Below are 23430 nucleotides of genomic sequence, written 5' to 3' on the forward strand. Positions count from 1 at the left end.
TGTTTTCTAGCAACAGAGAGGAATGGCTGCATCCCACCCATCCGCACCCGGCCTCCGAAGCGGCGGAGCTATTTCCAAGGTGCCTAGTGGGGCATGAAATCTAGGGAGGAAATGTTGAAGCTCTGCGAAGAATTTAGGTAGGTGGAGTGTGATTATTGAAGTTGAAATCTGTCCAGACCATCGAGTTAACCACTAATGTGATAAAAATGAAGGCTGTGGGCTCGTGCAATTACTTCGTTCTACCTGAGCCTATTAATATTGTCTAAATCATTACAAAAAAAAATCCCATGTACCATTAACCATGAATGATGGAACTGGATAAACCTCGAGCAGATGGCCGCCTTAATGGAGCACTATTCAACACCGCAGTAGTCCTCTGGGATCTGAGATGGCTGTTTTTAGCCACCGTGATTGACATCAGCACGTGTCACCAAATTCACACGGGCAGCGGGGCTTTGGGGCAGTGCAACAGAAAATCAGCCTGCGTGCATTCACGAGCAATTAATCCTGAAATATGCATGGGACGGCACAGGATTTAGAACTGAGACAGCAAATGATTTAGAAAGAGCCCAAGGTATTTGAGCAATGTCCTCGGTGGCCTTTCCACGGGGAGGAGATAAGGCAACAGCTGGGAGAGAGGTGGCCCACCAAGAGCTCGCCTTCTCTCGATGCAGGCTCTTAACTGGCTCGGGAAGGTCAGTGGCACCAGCTGCCTTGCCCTCTACGCAGACGCATCTATGTTTCCCCAAGCTCCAGTTGGGAGTAGAGTTCCTGTCCTGCCACTCCAGAACTGGAAAAGTAACCAGGGACATGTTTTGAGGGGATGGGAGGCCTAGTGTGTATGTGAGTGGGTACCCGCTCTGAGCAGCCACATCTGGAGCATTTTCAGATTCCGTCCCTCCCGTACCGAGAACGTGGCAAAGCCTTGAGGGCAGAAGAGAAGAAAGGCTTCCCACCTCCTGAGATGCCCTCACCCGGATAGCACTGCTAACTGCCCCCACCAGCTCACAAGAGGGAAACACCTGTTGATAACACACCCATCTGGAAGAAATTTGGAGCTGGCGTAAGCACGGCTATGCTACCACCAGACTTCACGTCTGATGCTCGCCCCAGGTCCGCGGCCAGGGCGGACTGTCCAATAAAGCCTGGACTCAGTCACCAAGCCAGGGTTCAGGACCAGGCAGAAGGAGGACACAGGCAAATCATAGGGACGATGGGGAGCGGCTGCGGGCGGGTGAGGTGTCCCAAGCACCGGTTTGGAAAGGAATCGGCATCAGCTCCGAAGTATATTGTTTCCAAGTCTTCGACGGCTAGCACTGTAGCAAGAAGCCCCCGCGAGAGCAAGAGCCTTACGATGAGGCAGGCAGGTTAAAGAAAGAGACACCAAACGGTAACTCAGTTTTAACGTTTTATTGGGTAAATGATTTTAAAGATAGTAACAATAGTGTCAAAACTACTACAATATCTTTCCACAGTCACACCTTACAGACCCACGTAAACCTTCTCATTGTTTCCTCTCGCTCCGTTTTAATATTTTCAAGCTATACATATCATATAAAATGCCCATTTCCAATAGTTTCTTCAAACTATTAAGCAATTACATGTGGAAGGAAGGAGGATCTAGTTATACTTGGAGGGGGTTTCAGGTAATCTGCGATGTCTCACTGTAATCCAAAAACAGGTTACTAAGAAAGAAGGAAAAGAAGAAGCTACTCCAGGTAGCTTTTGCTCATTACGAGTCTCACCACTGTATCACCAAGAACTCAGTATGCTGGTGACAGATTCAAAGTGATTTCGGGGAACATACAAAACACTAAAATAACTTAGAAACTAGATCCAAATATTTCAAAAGTAATCGACTTTGATATACAAAAACAGTCAGAGGTGGTTACAAAAGTTTGTTTTCTCAGTGCGTCTATGTACCAGCGCAGTTACTGGGTCCAGAGCAAAATAAAAGGTTTCTCTTCTTCTGAAACAGTAATAAAAAAACAAGGAAAACAGATCTTTGTATATAAAGGATCAATGCTGGTCTTCAGAATAATGTAATCGGAAACCCTTAAATCGAGAGGCACACAACGGGTTTCTGCTTTTAAAAAATAAAAGGAAAGTCACCAGTTTATTTCAATGGAGGAGGTGCTCACACCCCTCAAATAAACTTAATTGAACACCACTAGCAAAAATCACTTAGAAACTGTACAAAAATAAAAAAGTTAACACATTTAATCCTGCAAGGTTTTTGTAAGGACTGGAAGGTAGGCTTTTGAAGCAGCATTTGGGCATGGCTGGGGCTTCTTTGGTTTGATCTAACACACGTAAGAGATGGAACCTACTCCAGATGACAGTTTCAAATTTCCTGCACATTCGAAGACATGAAAAGAGGCCAGTATACAAACTTCCGGTGTGCTGGGCATTGGGACTGTGTGTACTGGACTAGAAACTCCTACAACTGCTTGAGGGGGCGGGGGACGCGAGCAAGCCTTGCACCTTCCTCCATCAAGTACGCCGACCTCTCGTGGTTAAGGGAGACTGGGGCGGGTGGGAGCACACTCTCGTGCAGTCCGAAGGCCACTTAATGGGAGTCGGGGTGGGCTGGGGGGGAGTGGCGGGCAGGGGAGGCAATTGTTCTTTTAGAATCTGGTACCTGGCTGATGTTGTTTAAAGAACAAGAAAACCTTCCAGAAACGGAAGCCTTTTGCTACATACCAAAGTAAAATGCGTACTGTTTTCCCAGAGGAAAAAAAAAATACCCAGTTGCATTTGAGAAACAAAACACAGAAATGGAACTAATTAACATTTAAAAGGGGGGGGGCAATGTAAACTTTGTGCTACTCAAATGAAGTTCAAGTATTACTTCTGAGCTGTTTAAAGATCACTGAACTTATACAATATTCTGGTGATAAGAGTGCAATTCACATTTGTGTTTCCGAACAAATAAACCACAACTGGCTAAAACACTAACCTGTGCAATCAAGAATCTTCGTCTGAGTTAAAGACACATGCTACATATTTCAACATGTTCCAAGTGCATTCAAACCACAGACGCAACAGCTTTGTACTATACGATGAAGGTGAAAGGGTCTAGCGTTTGTCTGTCTGAAGCACACCCTTACAGTTTGCACGACACCCTTTACGCTACAAAGTCTTTTTAGTCAACAGCTATTTAGAGACAACAAAAATGCACTGTGCATTAATTTGAAAACAAAAGGAGACAAAACTATCCTTTTCCCCCAAGCCATGGTGGGAAATATTGCTGACCTTGTCCTCTGAAGCCTGCAGGATGGTTATTTCTTCAGTATAACATTATTACACTGGTAAGAAAACATCTGTAGAACATCTGCATATATCAAGAATTTTTAAAAAATCTGATATGATTTTTAGAGTCCGCATGACCAGTCACGTGACCTGCTCAAGATTGATTAGCACCGTTAAATACATAAACACACATATGTATGTATGTACGTGTAAGTAAATGTATACATCCACACATATGTATGTCATAGATCTTTTCTTTTAAAAAACAACAACAACAACAACAACAACAACAACTTCTAACCATGAGCTCACCCAGGACGAGGAGCCTGTTGAACTGATGAGATGATGGATAAGATGGGTCAACATTGGTCTATTTTGTCTCTCTTCAGTTTGCTTGTTTTATTTACTTTTTTTTTTTTTTTGCAGCAGACAATATCATTCAGCTTGTGCTCAGTTTCCCTATAAGGGCAAGAAAAAGTTTCCATCAGGTAGCCACCTGGTTTGATGCTGAAAGACGATTCTGCTCCAAAAATCCTCCCAAGGAGAAACGAAAGGATTCAAGACCCCTTGCTACAGCCCACCAGCTAGCTTTCTCTGACTCATCTCTAGCTTCAATGGATTGCGTGTCAGGCTAACAGTTGGCTTCTTAGTTAAGGCATCACAACTGAAAATGGTTATTTCAACAACGGGCGCTGTGGATGAAGGAATACCACCAAACCTCTAAGGGCTCCCATCAAAAACGAAAGCAGTTTGCTCTGCCAATAGTGGCAAGCGGAAGGAATTCAGGCAATCAGCACACCAACTAGCAAAGGGGTTGTGAATTTGGAACCAGCAGTCTGTCACCTAGGTATAAGCTCTGCCATTTTGATTTTCAGTGACATCTCAGAGCTTAGACTACATATTCTGCACCACACTTCTATTCATCACTTGATATACTGGTTTCCTGTTGGAAAAAAATTACACACACACACACACACACACATTTACTATAGGAAAATGAAGGTAATCTTTCTCCAGAATCATCCGTCATTTTTCCTGGGGATAAACACACAGACCTCCTACTCCTCCTGCAAATGGGCTGGGCTCTAACAACTGTATCATTTCTAAATGCCGGCTCCGTTTTCCTAGGTGTAACGTAACATCTTATCAACATAGTAAATGTGTTTCTATCAAAAGTATGTAGTGCAGAAAGACTCCAGTCTTGTCCCCATGACAAACATATCTGAAATCATGGCATATATGGACTTTTGTTTCACTAGATTATCTTTACTATTTCTTTAAATAGTCGCTAAAATTGTCTCCAGCCAATCAGGACTTATTGAAACCTAAAGCTAACAGGTTTAAATTAATATATAATAGACAAATGTCTCTTTTTGGTTATTTGCTCAAAATAAAATTTTTCACCTTAAAAAAATACTTAAGAGTAAGGAATTTGTCTAATCTGCTGTTTCATATATAGACACAATAAAATTTTATAAGAATACTTCTCTAAATTGCCTTTTTTCCCCCTAACCTCTCTCAATTCCATTTAATTATACTCTTCTCAAAGGCACTAAATTCTGTATCTGCTCTCTTCCTGATATTTGCTGCTTTTCAAAATGATTTCTGTAGCATATCTGAAAGGTAGCTTGTAACTTTCTTGAAACAGTGTTGTGGTTTGTTAAGTTGGTTCTGTAGAGTGATGAAGCTGCCTCTTCTATGGTAACCAGCACAACAGGCATAAACGATTTCTCACTCTCTGTGACAAGCCCTATCATGGACCTTCAGATGTTCTGCACCAGAACCAAAGTTCATATATTTTAACCATGGGGAAAACACCTAAGGAGTGAAGACCCACATACTAAGCTCTCATAGCAAAATGCATTTTAGACAAATTCAAGAGTAATAGACAAATACCTGAATTTGATGTGAATTGCTCCCAAACTCAGCTATCAAAAATTCTCTATCTTACTGAGGAGAAAACTAGAGAAGAACCTAAATAAAATCCTTAAAAACTGCACAATGTCTTCCATCCACAGTCGAAAGCAGGAGGGAAGAGAAGAGAGAGGGAAGGAAAGAAGACAGAAGGGAAGGCAAGAAAGACAGAAAGACAGAAACCTAATTCAAAGAGCAAAGCAGAATTCTACATAATATGGCGAGGAAAGAAAACCCCAAAAGTTATATATGCTGCAAAAAAAAAAAAAAAAAAAACAACCAAGGATCTAAAATAATAAAACAGAATCTTCTTAACAAATGCCATTTTCCTACCCGTTACCATGATGATCTTAACTGACGATGTCCAAGCTTCATCATGGCAACGGAAACTATCATCATAAAATGGTACAGTAAAAGAGATAGCTAGACCAAGAAGGGGCAGGGTCTCCTGGGAAGAGGTCTGCAGAGAGGCCCAGTGACTGGCTGTGCGGCTCAGTGTCAGGAATAATGGTTGTATGGTGGAAGGGGATGCCCAATGCCATTTTGGAAATGATGATGCTGGCGATGAGCAAGGTATTCAGCATAGCTCAGGGTCATCTTTTCACTACGGTACCTGAAAAAGTCAGGGAAGAGACAAAGTTAACATCAACAAATAGATGACATGCCAATGTTAGAGCTGGGAGGGACCTTAGAGATGACTTTACAGACCAGGAGAAGCAGAGGTCCAGAGAAAAGTTGTGACTGGCCCAATGCCATGCAACCAAGTGGCGAAGATGAGATCCGAACCCGGGAATCCAAAGTCTGAGTCCGGTGCTCTTTCTGCTCTACTACTCCTGGTTTCAATTGTTCTAGAAATTTCTGTGCCCCCCCCCCCCGGAAGCCCCAGTTTGCTAATGGGAAGGAAAAGAGGAAAGCCAGCCTATTGCCATCTCATTCACTTGACTGCTCTTTCTTCTAGGACATTCTCTCTTTGACCATTCCCTTCCCTCCACCCATGCATCTACTCAGGTCTTGCCATTCATAAGAATAGCAACAACGAAACGCTTTTCCTAGTACTGGTATCCTGAACCCTCTCTTTCCCCATCTCTGGCTTTCCTTTCACCCCCTCACTTCTCGAAATTGTAACGTGTGTTTTGTACATTCAGCACTTCATCTCACACTGCTCCTCAGCACGGTGTTCCTTGGCTCCTGCCACTCTTCACAGAAACTGCTCTTTCAGAAGGTCACCCCTGCTCCTGCTTGACCTCTCCATTAGGAGACCATGCACCACTCCCTTTCTGAAGCTCTCCTGTGTCGTAGGTTCTACAACTCGACACGTCCCTGATTGTCCCCACCCCCCACCATCTCTCAGACTGCTCCTTACCTCCCTATATTCCTCCTGCTCAAAACATTCTACCTGGTAGGATTTTACTATGTTTCTACCTTCAGTTCTTTTTTTTTAAGATTTTATTTATTTATGTGACAGAGACAGCCAGCAAGAGAGGGAACACAAGCAGGGGGAGTGGGAGAGGAAGAAGCAGGTTCCCAGCGGAGGAGGCTGATGTGGGGCTCGATCCCAGAATTCTGGGATCACGCCCTGAGCCGAAGGCAGACGCTTAAGGACTGTGCCACCCAGGCGCCCCTCTACCTTCAGTTCTTTTGACCCTATACTCTCTGTACCCCCTCAGGGAACCCTACCGTTATAGCTTCAGCTATGACCTCTTCATAGATGATCCCAAATCACCATCTCTGGTCATGAGTTCTATCTATGTACATTTTCGGTGACATACGGGACATTTCTATACAGATACCCCAGGAAGCACTTCAAACCCAGAATCAATGCCGAAATGTGACTCTCCTCCTGCGGTCCCTCCCTTGGTTAAAGGGTGCTTTGGTGCCTTGGTGCTTTTCATCTAGAGTAAAGCCTCGACTTGTTCCTCCTCCCTACTTCTGAAGGATGACTAAGTCTTTTCATTTCTTCCAGTGTTTTCTCGTCTGTTTGCACCTTTCTTCCCACCCCACTGCCACAGCTCTTGTTAAGGCTCCCATTCACCTCCTTTGGACGGCTGCCCCAGATTCTTAGGTAATAGCAATGTCTCCTAACTCCTTTTCCTGCGTCCCATTCCAATCTTACACCTTCCCAAATCCATCTGTTTCAAACCCTTCAACAGCTACTTACTGCATCTAGAATCGGGTCTACATTTCTTAGTCGGGAACTCCATGATACGACCCAACCCGTCTTCCAGGCTTCTATGTCACACCGAAAGACTGGCCAAATTAGACTACTGAACATTCCTCAGAACTTGGCTCTGTATTTCACTACCCACATGCCTCAACTCACTAAATCAATCCCTTCCCCCCCCCTCACATATTCTACCCATTCCTCCAGCCCAGTCTCAAGCCTACTTCGTCTCTGAAATGTTATATTATCTAAACCCACCCCTCTTGAAGTCCTCTTTCCCTACGTTATGACCTCACAACATCCATCACATTCTGCCTTATATTCATCATTTTCATACATGCCCTTCCAGTCTCCTAGGCTGAACCTGGGGAAAGCAGAGAGGGAGGCATTTTCAAATATGTAACTCCTCAGGGCTCGGAAAAATCCATTTTTAGACTATAGGCATTCACTGTGGTTTTATGGAATTGAAACAAACGGAAACAGCAATCCATTTTCCTGAAGTGTTGGATATTTAAAAAAAATAAGGACCCCCATTATCCCACAGAGAAACGTATTTGACATTTGTGAGTCTAGCTCAGTTGTGATTTTCAGTAAGTTTCCATGGTAGACTTCTGTTGCTGCCAACATCCTAAGGTTAAATTCAAATTTGAAGAGTGCTTATCAGAATCCGGGGGGTTCTGCTAAGCAACATCCAAAGCTAGCCAGTGGCTAATTCTGGTAACTTTCTTCAATAACGTAGTCTACAGGCTCAGAGGACTTGCTCATGTAAAGCCAGAGGAATCACACAGAACTAAAGATGGGAAGAATGGGCTCGAACATCACACAAGCTTTACTGCCGAGCCAAGTTCCAGGGTATCCACCCCCAGGATGGCCCTGCCATTCATTTCCATTCGGTTTCAGAAGACAGAAGCAAGTAAGACAGACCAAAGAAATCAGAGGGTTATAGACACACACATCAAAAGGTACTGGTTAGCCTTGCGCTAGAAAATGCCTTCTGTACCTGGTCAGTTTTATGGTTTTCCTGAATTCATTAGTAATCGGAGCTTTATATCCTCCTTTCCTCAGTAATGAGTCTATGGTCTGAATATGGTCCCATCCTGTGGAGAGTAGACCAGATAAAATACCAGTCAAGCACATGTCACAAGCACTTTTGGGCAAATACAACATGACTTTGTAGAGGTCAGCTATTACTGACGCCAGATACCATCCACTCCTTTGGTCCTAAAAACAGTCACAAAGAAGAGCTAAGACTTCCTCCTGTACAGAAGCAGACCTGCCCCCCGCATACCTTAAGTGCTAGCTACCTGTGATGGCTGACAACACTGGCTTTTTTATCTCAACCGCGGTCGAAGACAAGAAGCCAAGGGGCTGGCAGTGACGGCTCAGGCAGGCCTCAGTATTAAACCACGAGCACTGCTCTCTCCTCTAACATGACATCTTTAAGGGAGGGAGAAGCCTAAATGTCACTGTGCCAACTCAGTAGTAGTTAGGACTCCCACACTAACTCACGGTAATTACCGTCCCTGATGGTATCTTCTGGAGTCAGTCAAGTGTATCTGTGTGAGCTATGCGAAGGCATTTTTATTGGTTCTGACATGGGATGGTGTACTTAATACCCGAGGTCCCCTCTCGCTCGTGTATACTTTACGAAGCCAACGGGAACTACAGGATTGAGACATTTTTGAAAGCAACCCCAATAAATCTTCCAAGAGCTGTCTTAAAGACTAACTCTCTTGTAGGGGTGGGGGGTGTCTAATACAAAATTGTACAATTATATAGCTCACATTTATATGAACCAAACCTGAGAGAAACCCAATTACAGATGCTTTCTGATGAGGAAAAAAAAAACTCTATAAGATAAAGAGGAAATATTCATTTCAACTGATGTGTAAAACTAGAATTTCGTAGTAGCTAGAAAGGACAAGGTGCTACAGAGTGAAGAGTTCTTTTGTGTTACAGTGGTGGTTCGCAAACGTTTGTACTTTATCTGCCAACACAGAAACGTGTTTGATTAGGAAGTGCAGGCCAAGCCGATCAAACACGAGGACTTCGTGTAGTCTCGGTGCTCCGGATCTTAATGGGAAATGTACGATCCTCACAGTAGCCGAATGAGTACCCGGCAACCACCTGACGAGGAAGCATTTGATATTGACAATGTACCGTGTGGCTGACTGTTAGACAGAAGGCTTGTTTATGCCAAAAGGCTACGGCACAGTGAGAGATGGGCAAAGGGCATTTCGAACTCATAGCAAACCGTCGCCTAAAAAGAAAACCCCACTTCCACAAGTCTTTGCTCTGGGGAAAGTTATATAATTTTGCGTGTTTTTGCTCTCAAACTTTAGTGCCGAGAGTCAACTTCTGTGTGAGTAATTCACCGATCTCATACAGACATTGCAGTGGCAGTGTTGGAAGAATCGTTTCTTCTCGTTTGAGAACTGCAAGGTCAGATAAGCGCATTTCAATGTGTGTATCTGTTCAACTTCTTCACCAGATCATATGAAATAAAGTACAATGACCTTGCTCCTTTGCAACCTCCGGTAGGTAGGTGGCGGTGCGTTTTGATCCTTTTTCATTGATGAATTCTATTCTAATGCCATGTACACCCACCTGAAAGAAATTGGCAGTTTTATTAGTACAGTCTTCTTCATAGAAACAGAAAGAAAAAGTTATAATTTGACTTTCAAGAGAGTGCACCTCTTCCTTTCCCCTTGTTTTTGGAAGGGCATATAGGTATCTATCTATCTATCTATCTATCTATCTATCTATCTATGGCATTATATATAGAGAGAGATATAGATATATATCTATATATGTATTATTTTGCTTTTCCCAAAGCACTGACTTTGGGTTTGAGGGCCATTATGACGGCTGTGGAGACTGAAAACATCGCTTGATGTGTCCCCAATGTGTATTAGGCTACAGACCAAGCATTCTGCTGTGTGTAGAATAAGACCGTCGAGGACAAGAATCCTGCCCCCACCCCAAACTGTGGCTCATGACAATAAGGAACTAGAGCGAGGGAGCTGACTTCAAAGAGACAGCAAACGTATGTCCTGGTTTTCAGGTACAAGCGCCACTTCAGATTAAGTTCTGAAACTTCCAGGGCTGCCAACTCCCTTCCCAAGCTGTCTTGTCTCTTTAAAACCTTGAATTCTATGTAGACGAGCAGACCCAGATAAGGCTGGAAAAAAGCCAACAACGAGATCCCACATCATCACCCATTCCACATGGTATTTCTAAAATATATGTTATGGCTTAACGGTGGGTCTGTGGCAAACCCTCACTGTCCGTCTACATCCCTGCCCTCACGCACTACTGCTAGATGTACATGTGATAAAGATGTCAAATCCCTTTGGGGGAGGGTATTTTTGCACAGTTTCTTATACATGAACACAGAGATCACTATAACTTTATGGGAAGCACACAAACTTCTCGTGATGCCCTAAGAAAGGGAGTTCTCTAAGTAAATGTGGGCAATTTCTTGCTAATGTTTTAAGAAAGTAACATACTGTTTCACTGATTAGCATCTAGTCAGAAGGCATCTGTCTTTTTTCCCCCTCGTATCTCACATAGAATCATATCTAGAACTGGGGATCACAGAACGTTCTTCTTTGTAAACACTGATAAGAAAAATGAAATTTGAAAAGCACAACAACTCCATTCTGTTCTCCTAAATCTAGAGTCATTTTAGGTCAAGGTCCCCAAGTGGAGTTTAGTAAGGTGGCCCAAGGGACCTGGAGGGAGGACGTGAGACCAGGGAAGCACTTTCATCCAGGAAAGAGGCTTCCTTTCAGAGCAGGCGAGTGAAGTCACAGGCCTTGCCTCTTTTCATCTGTAGGCATGCAGAGGTCTAGAAGAGGAACAGGGGCCCACGCAAACTTCTTTTGCTGCTTCTGCCCTCAGCCTGAAATCTTCCACTTTTTCAGGGAAGAAAAAGTCCTCCGGAGAATCCGTCTTGTCCTTTTCCCAGGTCTTCTTCACACATCCATCCATTAGAGCCTGTCAGATCTTCTGAGAAGCTTGCTTTTTGCTGAAAGCCTATCTCTGTGGACACTTCTTCTACATGGTATCAGTATTCTTATGAATCTCCTTCTGCTGAAGATGCAATCAGGGCAGCTGTTTAAAAACTAACACAGTAAGGCCTCCCAGACCCTGTGGGAAATGACTGTGGACAGCTGAGAAGAAATATGAGTGCTTAGCTATCAGGCCTTTCCAGGATAAAGGACATCTACTAATCTCCCCAGTGCCTGACACGGTACGGAGACAATGACAAATTTGCAAGAGCTTCTGTATACCGACTTTCTGATCTGTGACTTTGAAGGTTTTTTTTTTTTCTCCCTTCAACCATAGCATCTCCTTCATAATTTGTTTTTAAAAAATACACAGCATAAATAATCTGTGCTCCCATCATTCACTGAAGTGAATTTTGCATCTTCTACTCAATTTATCAAAAATCTGTCATGTTCAAATTGGAAAGAATTTTGGTGTTTATGAAGGCATCTAATCAAAATTGTTGAGATGAAGAATGTTTCCCTATTTGTGAGATGAGAGTGTTAGACAAAATCAGGGGTGTTTAACTGGTATGGGGGGGGCGTGGGGGCTGTGAAATTTATCAGAATTTCAGGAGGTTTCATGCTTCAGCGAGTATGGTTTAGAAAAAGAACAACTCCCCAGGTGATTTTTATTCTAGGTTAACTAGAAAACCTCTAATAATTGGTCTAGCTCTGACAAACTGTAGCTGTGTATTGAAAAAAAAAAGTGATTTAGGCAAATTGGAGGTAATTTAGACACATTAATCCTTTCTTCATAGGAGTGCATTGTGTTCTTTAACAAAAATATCAGAGATTTTAAAGCCTAGTAATTTAGCAATTAAAAGTGGTTATGACCAGCTGTATGGTATGTGAATAATACCTCAGCAAAGCTTGTATATATATATGTAAATATAAAGAAGGAGGTTAAGACCAAACTGGAAGGACATGCTGACCAAAATAAAAATTACTCACGAATAAAACTGATTGACTTTTGTATTTTCAGGAGGCCCCTCCATCAAATTTAATAACGACAAAAAAGTTATCAAAATTCTCCCACTTAGAATTAGTACCACATTCACAATTTTTTGTTCTTTTCTGTGTTCCTATGATTCTGAACAATTGAAAGTACCTGTAAATGGAAATGTAAATAGGGTGGTTTTAAAGTGAGCCCTTTGGGAAAAATAACTTCTTTCATAGATTAAAAAATATACTCCACAGTGATAGAAAGCCAAAACCAGAGTGACGCATTTCTTCAACCCGCGGAATCGGGAGAATGGCAATCATGTTCTGACCAGAATCAAAGCATAATAGCTTTTTGTCACCTGTTGAGCAACAGCATTTTCCTTACTCCCAGAACCACAGACGCCACCAAGGAGTCATGCTGCGCAATCAAAACAGGAGAGTGGAAAATGGCCTGCTGTGGAGAATGACCGAATCTGGCCAACCTGTGGAAATCACTGGCTTTGCAAATGAAGTCGTCCCCACTGGGACAGGAGCCCCAAGACGAATTCCGTATTGTTTGAGGGGGCAAATGGCCACAGCTTCAACTCCAAAATGTAACCCTCATGTATAATAATCGAATCCTTTCTGAGACAGAGTGGAGAATCCTTCCGCCAAGCGGCATCCCAAGAGACAAAGGCTCCAGCTGCAATTATCCGCTAGCTAAGAGATCAGCTAACCAGGGAAGTGGGACTCCCTGAAGCCAACTTCTGCTAAAACTCTACCACGGTGTCGTAGTCACTTTCCATTTCTAGGGATGGATAAGGAGGTAGCATATGGGAAGGCTATGCGACCCTACCACCTCTCACAGACCCCTAACCATCACTGCCCAGAGTATGGCCAGGTAGGCAAAAATGGGAGACTTGCAGACCTAACCTTATGGGAGTCTGCAGGCCACTGTCAAAATTTTTAGAAGGTCTGAGAAAAAAAAAATGCTTTCAAGGCCCATCGGCTGTGATAATATCCTTTTAATCAAGACTGTACTTTTGCTAAGCAAAGCTATAAATCAACTCGAATGGTAGTAAATTAAATGTAGGACTTATAGATAAGAGGGTATGGAATTAAAGAGAGCTGTATCTGTGTGTGCTGGGAGAACAGTAAGACCCGTTCAACAGATTCCTATTTCGTGCTAAAAAGAAGGCCATATTTATTCTGAACCATTACATAGCGAGTGATTTTTATTAATGCTATTATACAATCTTTTGTTTTTAACATCACCCAGAATGATTAAATATCAAGATTAATGTTAGGACCCTAAAATAGATCTTGATTAGTCCAGACTTGATTATTCAGTTTGGGGATTCTGCATCCCCAGCCCCACCTGGCCCCATCCTCTTTCCTCTGTCCGTTTCTCTGTTTGCTCACTCCTCCATCAGAGAGCATGTGGGGGTACACACAGAGAGATACACGCAAATTAATCAATTTTGCTACATAGTAAAAGGTTTGGTAGGAGAAGAGATTATAAATAATGGCTAAAATGAAGCTTTCAGACTGTCTGCAGATTTCATTTATCCTCGTTATCTGGTCCCTTGTTAGAAATGTGGCTTCATTCACAACTATTATCCTCTAATGCAGTGACTCTCAACACAGGAGCATTAAAGAAGTGCCCTCTCCCACCCCATTATAACACATATCTATATTCTGCTCCTCATAACTGCACAAAATTTGATATCCCCTAGTCTGTCCATAAGGCAAGTGTTCGTCCTATAAGCCACCAGCAGCACTACAAAAGGGCCTCACTGTTACTTGCAAGCCTGATCAACAAGCCAACAACCTTGGATATGCTCAAACATGAAAAGGACTCATCTGGCTAAAAGCATCAACGAGCATAAAACATGCGCTGGCTAAGTCAAGTGGGCTCCACGCGAGCCTTGGGCCATTTGGATCCACAATTACCTCCACAGCCCTGACCCTTAACACTAAATCTTCCCCTGATCACATCCTGGCCAATAAAACCAATTACCTCCTCAGGTTCATTGTGTCTTAGCAAATGCCACAGTTAGCCCCAGTCTTCCCCATTAACCAAATGTTGGGTTTCCTTTGTAAACAGTATGGCCCTAGCTCACTCCACTGATTTTCAGTGGGTTCACCTTGAATTATATACATGTGTGTATTTATGTATATCAGGAAGTCAAGGAATCGAAATTGGTTTGACATGTCTTTGTTGATATCATTTGGCAAAATATGCTTTGCAATTAACAAAGCAGCCAGTCACTGGTCATTCACATAAGACTGACCTGCCAGGCTCAATATGCCAGTTCCATTGAACTGAATAAAAGGACTCTGTTCCTAATGAGAGGAGCTCAGGATATTTGGCACACCCTCTAACCTTTAGAGGCTGGCATCATAGAAGACACACATGCTCTTTCACAAAACAGCCCCTGGTACCACGGACAGAAACAAACACTGCATTGCACAGCCCATGGGTCTGACCCAGAGTCTGGAGTTTCTTATATTCTTGGGAGGAAAGAGCCATATGTGGTATTTCTCCTGAAAGCTCCAAAGCCACAATGCAACACATTCCACTCTTTCCCTTAAAGCCCCACAGAACCTTCTGCCCACCCCCAACTCAGCCTTCTGAAGATGCTGACTCTTCCTTCTCCCAGTGAAAACAAATTAACCATACAAGAGGAAAATATTCCAAACTTGGGCCTACTCCAAGTTTATCCTCTTGAATAATTCTCACTGGGGCAAGAAAAATTAAGATTTTAATCATAAAGGCTGATGACAATTTGTACACATCCTAATGAATCACTTCCCCCCAATCACAATTCTACCAAAAATAAAAAAGTAGACTACATATTGTCCAGATCTGCCCATCAAATCCTCAGAGTTGTGAATTTACATCACCTCAACCCACCCACCAATTTCAGAAGTCTGAAGTTTGGAAGGTGTCCATCTGATTAACTATGAACACTTAACAATTGTTAGCACTTAACACTTCAGAATCTTGCCAAATAATACATTTAAAAAACAGCATTGTTGCAAATCACTTTTTGGGCTCAATAATTTACTTCTGTCAACCTCACCAACCACAAACACGCATAATTTTTTCCTGTTTATAAAAATAATACATGCATATTACTGTAAAAAAATTCTCTTTAGAAAAGTATAAAGGGGAAAATAAAGATGGCCTGCCACCCTAGGACCTCCTAGAAACAAATCGTGCCTTACTGCCTTAAAAAATAATGTGAGCCAACTAGGACAACATGAAGGACTATGCTGTTGGGTTGTTTTTAATCCATTATTTGACCAGTGACTACAGCTGTCCTTGCTTTCTTTTTTTTTTTTTAAAGATTTTATTTATTTATTTGACAGAGATAGAGACAGCCAGCGAGAGAGGGAACACAAGCAGGGGGAGCGGGAGAGGAAGAAGCAGGCTCCTAGCGAAGGAGCCTGACGTGGGGCTCGATCCCATAACGCCGAGATCACGCCTTGAGCCGAAGGCAGACGCTTAACCGCTGTGCCACCCAGGCGCCCATGTCCTTGCTTTCAAATCTCCTTTGAGTGAGATGCTTCCAGAAACGGAAGGACTACTAGAAAAATAACTCAAAAAGGGTAACTGAGTGCAAAGCCACCACTTGGGCAAAAATCACCTTTTAATATAGTCTACTCTAAAACCTCTGCTCCGTCGTCTACATCAGCAGAAGTTATTTTTTCTATTGTTATTTTGTGAAAATGACTGCAAAGGGCCTCCTTGACCAAAATGCATATATACTGCTCTTCTCTCAAATTCCTGCAAATGAGTCACCTTTAGCTTTAGAAATTATTTCAATCTTCACGGGCCAATTCTTGGCGTTTGCAGAGCCTACCAAAGGGCCAATTAGTGCCAATTTTGATTCATGTAGGAGACTCAGACATCTTGTCTATCAGGAACGCAAGCTTGCCAATTTATTTCACAAAGGCCCCAGACAACAATCTGATAACATTTACTTTAATTAATAGCAGACACACAGCTCTGCAATACCTGAACTAGCTAATAATCACCCCCGCGAACTTTTAAAGAATGAGTTAAGATTTTAAATAAAGCGTGGCTATTGACAAGGCACTTTGAGAAGCTCTGAAGCCAAACATGTTTGTGTATCATGTGCAAGGAAAGAGACTGTTCTCAGCTGAGGTTTTGCAGAGAACAAGTGACAGCTCAGTGTGCAATTAAGGAAAAGAAAAACTTAATTCTCTGTAATGATTAATTATAATGAGCATTCCTTAAAAACTGAACATCCTGAAGCTTTCCAAGGAAAAGTTCAGGCAACACAGGTGACCTTTAAATGAAAAGCCTGCTCTGCATCAAAAGTTTGAAAAACGCATTCCTACCATTTTTTAAGGGGATGAGGAAGGGAGTGAATTTACACACAAAGAAACTCAAGTTAGGAGATACTCTTAAAACCTAGACACGGGAATCAGTTTGCTTTTCAAAGGCTGGGGGGAGAGAAACACCTCTTGGCCAATGTATTCAAGGTGAAATAATGTTGTTTGTCTGATAAGAAACAGAAGAATCTTATACAGGTTAAACTGTACATGGAGTATCTAGCTCAATGTAGTTTTACTCCACCTACAAAAGATTTGTTCCTAAAAGATTACATATGTGTTGCTTTTATGTAAATGGATTAATTTCGAAGTCACCGGGAAGGCGGTAAAGAAACCCTAGAGTGAGTCCTTCTGCAAAGCAAACTATCTTTGTCAAGTGAACAGTCACTCCCTAATTGCTTAATTTAGATTTACACATGTAACGCTGACTTAAACCAGGGGATGATGCAGTAATAAAACAAGGCATTTGCTGTTTAGGATATTTTGTCCTGCTGAAGAGAATTCTTTGGTGGAAAGGGAATCTGGGATGTCCAATTTCAAAAACTGGACTCTCTTTCACCTTAGTTGCCACCTTGCCATTTTAAAAGTTAGGGACCTCTTATGACTTCTCAGTGGCTAGTGGTGATTCGTTCTCTGGAAGTAAAATGAAACAGAAGCCATTTTAAAAAGGGGCAGTCACAGCATCACACTGTGTCAGCCTCCAGAGAGACCACGGGTATTATTTAGTCCAACTTCTCCAGCATCCTGGGGAGGAAAAGGGATTCAGGAAAGAGCAGACTATAATACGACTACTAGGGAAAGGGCTGGAAGGGTCTGTGGATTTGGGGGAAGAAGCAGGGAAATGCCCCCCCCCCCATCAAACAACACGCTAGGAGAAAAGCAGGAATTAATTGGAGGAGGCCAGAGGACGGACTGTGCAAGCCCATTTCACCAACGGTACCAATGGCTAATGGAAATATCCATCCATTAAATCACCTTCTAGAAGTTACTTTGCTTTGTTCGGCTTGCTTTCTCACTAGGCTTCTAATACACTGAAGTGGTGATTCACAGCAAATTCTTACTAGATGGTCAGGAAGCTTGAAGTACTCCTTTCCCCAATGTTCCACAGCACTTGAAAAAATGTTTCTAAGTAAAGCATCAGGACAAAGACTAAATTATTCTAACGATAGTGACATCTTAGACAAAAATCTCAAGGTCCTTGAGAAAATACTGTGAAAAGCATTTTCCTAGATAAACAAAGCCTCCCCCACCCTGTATATGTATTTTTTCAAAGGTCGGAATCCTTTTTTTAAGATTTTATTTACTGGAGAGAGAGAGTGAAAGCAAAAGAGAGCACGAGAGAGCATGAGCGGTGGGGAGTGGGAGAGGGAGAGGGAGAAGCAGACTCCCAGGGGAGCCTGATGCAGGGCTCGATCCCAGGACCCTGGGATCATGACCTGAGCCAAAAACAGCCGCTTAAGCCACAAAGCCACCCAGGCACCCCAAAGGTGGGAATCTTAAGTTAGAAGAGAAGCAAACCATGGTGTATATCATAGGGAAAAATCATGAAGGGGGGGTGGGCAGAACATATAGGATGAGAAGTCATTTCACTGGGTGAGTCATGTTAAACATATGTGTCTGAATGGTAACTCTGTTTTCAGTGGTACATTGAGAGGAGCTAGAAAAATGTAAACCTTGAAGGGGCGAGAAGGAGATCATGACCTTCTAAAATACATGAGAGATAATGACGGTAGCCAATTTACTCATCTCATCTGTTTACACTCGTGAAGGTTGTTACAAAAGCACACTATTATTAACTGCAACCGAACACGTCAGAAATGGAGCCATGCTCACTCAAGAGGTGTGTGCTTTTTAAAGTGAAGTGCAGCACCCCGAGTCCTGGGAGTCTAACACGCTCACAGACAATGACAGACACTTGGGTTCTTCAGGGACAGAGTGAGACTAGGGCCTTGGGATCTAGCTCTATAGTCCAGGGACAGGTTTTTGACATCATACAAAAACCATGCTGGCCAGCCCCATCCAGCATGGGTTGATTTCATGTAAGTGTTGGGTGCTAAAAAGGAACAGTCCGTCTTAGGGCCATGATGCGTTCCCCAAGTGACAGCTGTATACGCAGTTGAGATAGCAGTGATCCAGGGAGCTAGATAGAACTAAAAGTGCCTTATGGTTTGTGAAAATGTTACTGATCTACTGAAACATGATCTAATGGTCTACTTTAGAATACAGAAAATATCTCTTCCTCATGCCCGACGACAGTTTAGAAAAGACTTTGTCTTCCCGTCAGCAAACTGCCCCATAAGCATCCCCATGTAAGGTCACTGGTTGTATACTGGCTATATACAAGTTCTTGGACAAGCAAAAAGCTTACTCATTTATATCATCTTGCAAATGAGCAGCTGTGAGGTAACACACGTGGAGTCACCCCTCCAGTCAAACTCTGGCTGTTGCAATGTCTTTGGTTTTATATCCTTTCAGATCTTGAAAAACAAACATGGCTCCCAAATCGTGTGACTACACTAGTTCTAGCCTATAGATATTTTAGAGGACTCCACCAGACTGCATGAACTGTTCTTTCTTTCTGAAGCACCATGTCTGTCCATCATCCTGTCATATGGAATTAAGAGAATGCTGTCAATTGAAGAACACACAACCACAGTCATAAGTTTTTGTGTTCAAACACAAGGCAGATCACTTCAGATGTCACTCCAGGGGAGCAATTTTCCTCATTTAACAGCCATTTTAGCCTTGCAGGTAGATATCTCAATTTATCAGTCAACGAATTTTTTCTCCCCCAAATCATTCAACTCTTCATCTTTCTCATACCTACCAGGGCAAGAAGTAGATCATGATGGGGGCAACAAGGAGCAATTCTTAGAAGGGTGGAGGTGGTGTTCCAATTTGTCTGCATGGTCTTTGTGGATGGTTTTGCTGTTTTTAATCACTACCCAGACTCCTTGACAGGCTACCCATAGACACTCATCTTACATGTTATGATTCTTAAGTTGTGGAAATATAACATGGAGGCAATACTGATCATTCTGTCAATTCAACCTTGAATTGAAACCAATTATATCCACTTGTGAAACCATTTATCAGACATTCCTCGCGTTATCAAAGGGAAGCAGTCTAGCCTCTAAAACAAAGTCTGATTGCTGTAAATCTTACCTTCCTATTAACTTCCACTATACAAATAGAGACATGTTACCAAAAGAGAAGTTCCAGACAGGCTCAGTTAGAAACCTTGGGGAAAAGAGAAAGACAGTAGCCAGCCCTGGGGCGGTTCACTTGTTTCCTGATCATTTGAAAATTAGGTGGCTGTGACCACTGGTCACGTCCCTCATCTTCATGACCACAGGGATGTCTCTCTTGTTACCAAAGTGACTCACCTCTATGCTTTGGGACCTCTAGACTTTGCCCTCTTCTGCTTTGATCTGGGCATTTTCATCCCTTTAATTAGGAATTCTATTGCAGTAACATGCTTCACCAGTGGGGGTCAACTCTCAAACTGTACTACTACCAGAAAAGCCCTAGGTGAGAGGCTTCTGTTTATATCAAACATACTCGTTACTGATCTCTACCTTAAAAATTCTCTATTAAAATTCTGTCATCATCTCCTGTTTCCCCCTGTGGCATCAACATATACAGCGCTATGCATTTCAGGTTAAATTTAGATACTTATGGTAAATAGGATATTTCCTTCTTGGAAGAAAAGTTGTACCTATTTGACAGTCTGAAATTTCTCAAAGTGAATTGTATCCTTTCATAAGATAGACTGGACCCCCTCGTAAAGGATATTTGCAATTTGAAACATTAACTTATAATATTAAAATAAACCATAAACAAAGACTTTCCCACAATCCTTTTTAATAATGACTGCATATTCAATATGATCTCCGTTACATGAACAAATAGGTATATTTATTGATACAAAGACAGAAAAATAATTTAAAGGAATATTCCAAAATGTTAACAGCAATTATCTCAGAATGGTGTAATTACAAATGGCTTGCCTTTCTTTATATTTTTTTGAACTTTCAAAGTTTTCTTCTTCAATAAATGAGAATTACTATACTATTATGGACAGTAGGTTTCAATATATATGCAGATGCATAGACGCCTTTTTATTTGGTAAAATACACATCATGTAAAATTTACCATTTTAACCCTTTGAAAGTGTACAATTCAGTGGCATCAAGTACATTCACAGTGTCATAAAACATCCAGTTCCATAATTGTTTCATCACCCCGAATGGAAACCCTGGACCCATTAAAAGCCGTCACTTCTCAGTCAGCCCCTCCCCCAACCCCCAGCCACCACTACACACTATCTCTGTGGATGCACTCATTCTGCATGTTTCGTATAAACAGAATCATACAGTGTGTGGCCTTTTGTGCTTGGCTTCTTTCACTTAGCATAATGTTTTCAAGGTTCATCCATGTCACTACTTCATTTCTTTCTAGGGCTGATTAGTATTCCATTGTACGGATATTCCAAATTCGGTTTATCCATTTATCTGTTAATGGGTATTGGGTTGTTTCTACCTTTGGGCTATTATGAATAGTGCTGCTATAAACATTAGCGTACAGGTTTTTGTTTCAACATCTGTTTTCATTTCTTTGGGGTATATCCCTGTGAGTGGAAAGGCCTTGACATATACTTTAAAAAAATGTTTTTAATTCTACTTTGGCATTCTGTGTTTCAAGTACCCAGTGCTTTTTCAGAATTATTTAAGGATGACCCTTATGACATCATCCCCACGATAATACCATTCTGTTTGTAATCACTGACTATGATATATTTTTTTAAAGATTTTATTTATTTATGTGACAGAGAGACAGCCAGCGAGAGAGGGAACACAAGCACGGGGAGTGGGAGAGGAAGAAGCAGGCTCCCAGTGGAGGAGCCTGATGTGGGGCTCGATTCCGGAACGCCAGGATCACGCCCTGAGCCGAAGGCAGACGCTTTAACGACTGCGCTACCCAGGCGCCCCTATGATATATTTTTTTTAAGCCCAAATCACATTCTTGTACTTAAAAAAATGCGATTTTCACTCTTACTCTTTCAGAACAAATTTCTCTTATGCTAAATACTTCCAACTATGACGAACTAACTGAAAAGGACAGTCTTTCCCTCTTAGCATAGCCATTCTAGCAGGACCTAAAATTCACTTTCAAATATTTGTATGTTAAAAGCACAAAAACATGTTTATTTTTGTTGTTGTTACTTTAACCAGAAAGCATCACTAAATAGATACCAATATCTAAGCCTCGAGGAATGTATTAAATATCCAATATATAAGGCATGAGGGTTCATTTTAGCTGTAGACAGTGCTTGAAGTGGGCTAAAGAAGATGATGGTGGTGTACTCTGTGCTTGCCCATATTCATTGAGCTACTATTGGATCCTCCCGTTTTTCCTTCCTTCCAAATACATGCATGCATATTTATGAAATATACATTCATGTACATGCCACACATGCTCACACCTGCACATGTGGAAACCCACCCCCGCCACAACTGTACTTCCAACTCAGTGGTGGCAGGCAAGAGTAGGCGTGTTTTTGTAGCTCGTTCATCCCTAGATTTCAGGCACTACCCCTGTTATCGCTCCCCCACCACACACACGCAGGGCACTCTGCAATTCAGAAAGCAGAAATAAAATTCTAGATACAGAAAAGGAAGCAGTAGCCTTAAAACATTAAAAAACCACCCAAATTTTGTTATTTGTTAATAAGTAAGGGATATAATTTGGGATCATTTAAAAATAAAGTACTGAGGAATGTTTCTATGCTATGGGTAGACTTCTCTTTAAGAAAAATCATCGAACTTTACATCAGAAACCAGGGATGTACTGTATGGTGACTAACATAATATAATAAAAAAAACATTAAAAAAAAGAAAAATTCAAATAGGAACAATGAACTTATAGAAAACAATCAGGAAATTTTTATTCTGTGAAAGGTTGTAGACAATCCAACTTTCATAGGTTCAATGCTATCGATTAATTTTATCTTTCCCATTACAAAACATCCCCGAATGCTTTCATATTCTGATAATACTCCAAAAAACCTGATGTACTACAAAACTCAGAAGGAACTCTTTTATCGTACTCTCTGCAGAATGGTTTTTTTTTTTTTTAAACCTCTGGCCTAACAACAATAATTTACATCATAGGGACTTCTTCCAATGAAGGTTAAGAAATTTAGAAATGTCTTATTCTGTATGTGGAAAACTGAATGGCAGTGGAATAAGTTGTCCAAAGTCTCACAAGGAATCAGAGCAAATCCCAAACTACAATTCAAGTCCAGTTAATTATCAAGACACTGATCTATCTGTCCACAAGGCAAAATATCTCAGTTACTATGAGAGGCGGTCATTCTAAAAAGTCAGTAGAATTAAAACATGCTATACCATAAAGATCTAGTCGTGTCATTTATGAGTGTTTATGTGAGAGAATGCTAAGTGCATCGCTGGATTCCCATTGTTTCATTCTTGTAGTACTTATTTCTTTATGCTTGGTGTATACTTCTTTTCTCTGCCATTAGACTGAAAGATGCTTTATGGTGGGGACCAAATCTTAGGACTATTGTACATGGAGCACAGTGCCTTGAATACAGGAGGTATTCAATAATGTGTGCATGATTGTGTGTGAAATTTCATAGACATCCATTCAACCATCTCCTCGCAACGAGCAAAACAAATCATGGGGAGAACCTCTGACTTTCCTTAAAAACCCAACCCCACACACTAAAGAATAAAAAATGAT

The 23430-nt window shown here is 41.7% G+C and overlaps 2 protein-coding genes across 3 annotated transcripts in view; one reads left to right on the forward strand and one right to left on the reverse strand.

The window, feature by feature from the left end:
- Positions 1-4733, forward strand: part of TMEM164 (transmembrane protein 164) — a 178767-nt gene extending 174034 nt beyond the window's left edge. The window contains exon 8 of one of the 2 annotated variants that reach the window (XM_026478820.3): positions 3679-4733. The gene's annotated coding sequence lies outside the window, so the exon portion shown is untranslated. The remainder of the gene's footprint in view (positions 1-3678) is intronic. The other variant, XM_026478825.4, reaches the window with a different exon arrangement.
- AMMECR1 (AMMECR nuclear protein 1) overlaps positions 1396-23430 on the reverse strand; it is a 109570-nt gene continuing 87535 nt past the window's right edge. The window contains exons 4-6 of the mRNA XM_026478819.4: positions 9844-9934; positions 8328-8424; positions 1396-5779 (exon numbers count right to left, since the gene is read on the reverse strand). Coding sequence (XP_026334604.1) covers positions 5665-5779; positions 8328-8424; positions 9844-9934 — 303 coding nt within the window. The 3' untranslated portion in view covers positions 1396-5664. The remainder of the gene's footprint in view (positions 5780-8327; positions 8425-9843; positions 9935-23430) is intronic.

This window comes from Ursus arctos, chromosome X, assembly GCF_023065955.2.
Source record: "Ursus arctos isolate Adak ecotype North America chromosome X, UrsArc2.0, whole genome shotgun sequence".
NCBI lineage: Eukaryota > Metazoa > Chordata > Mammalia > Carnivora > Ursidae > Ursus > Ursus arctos.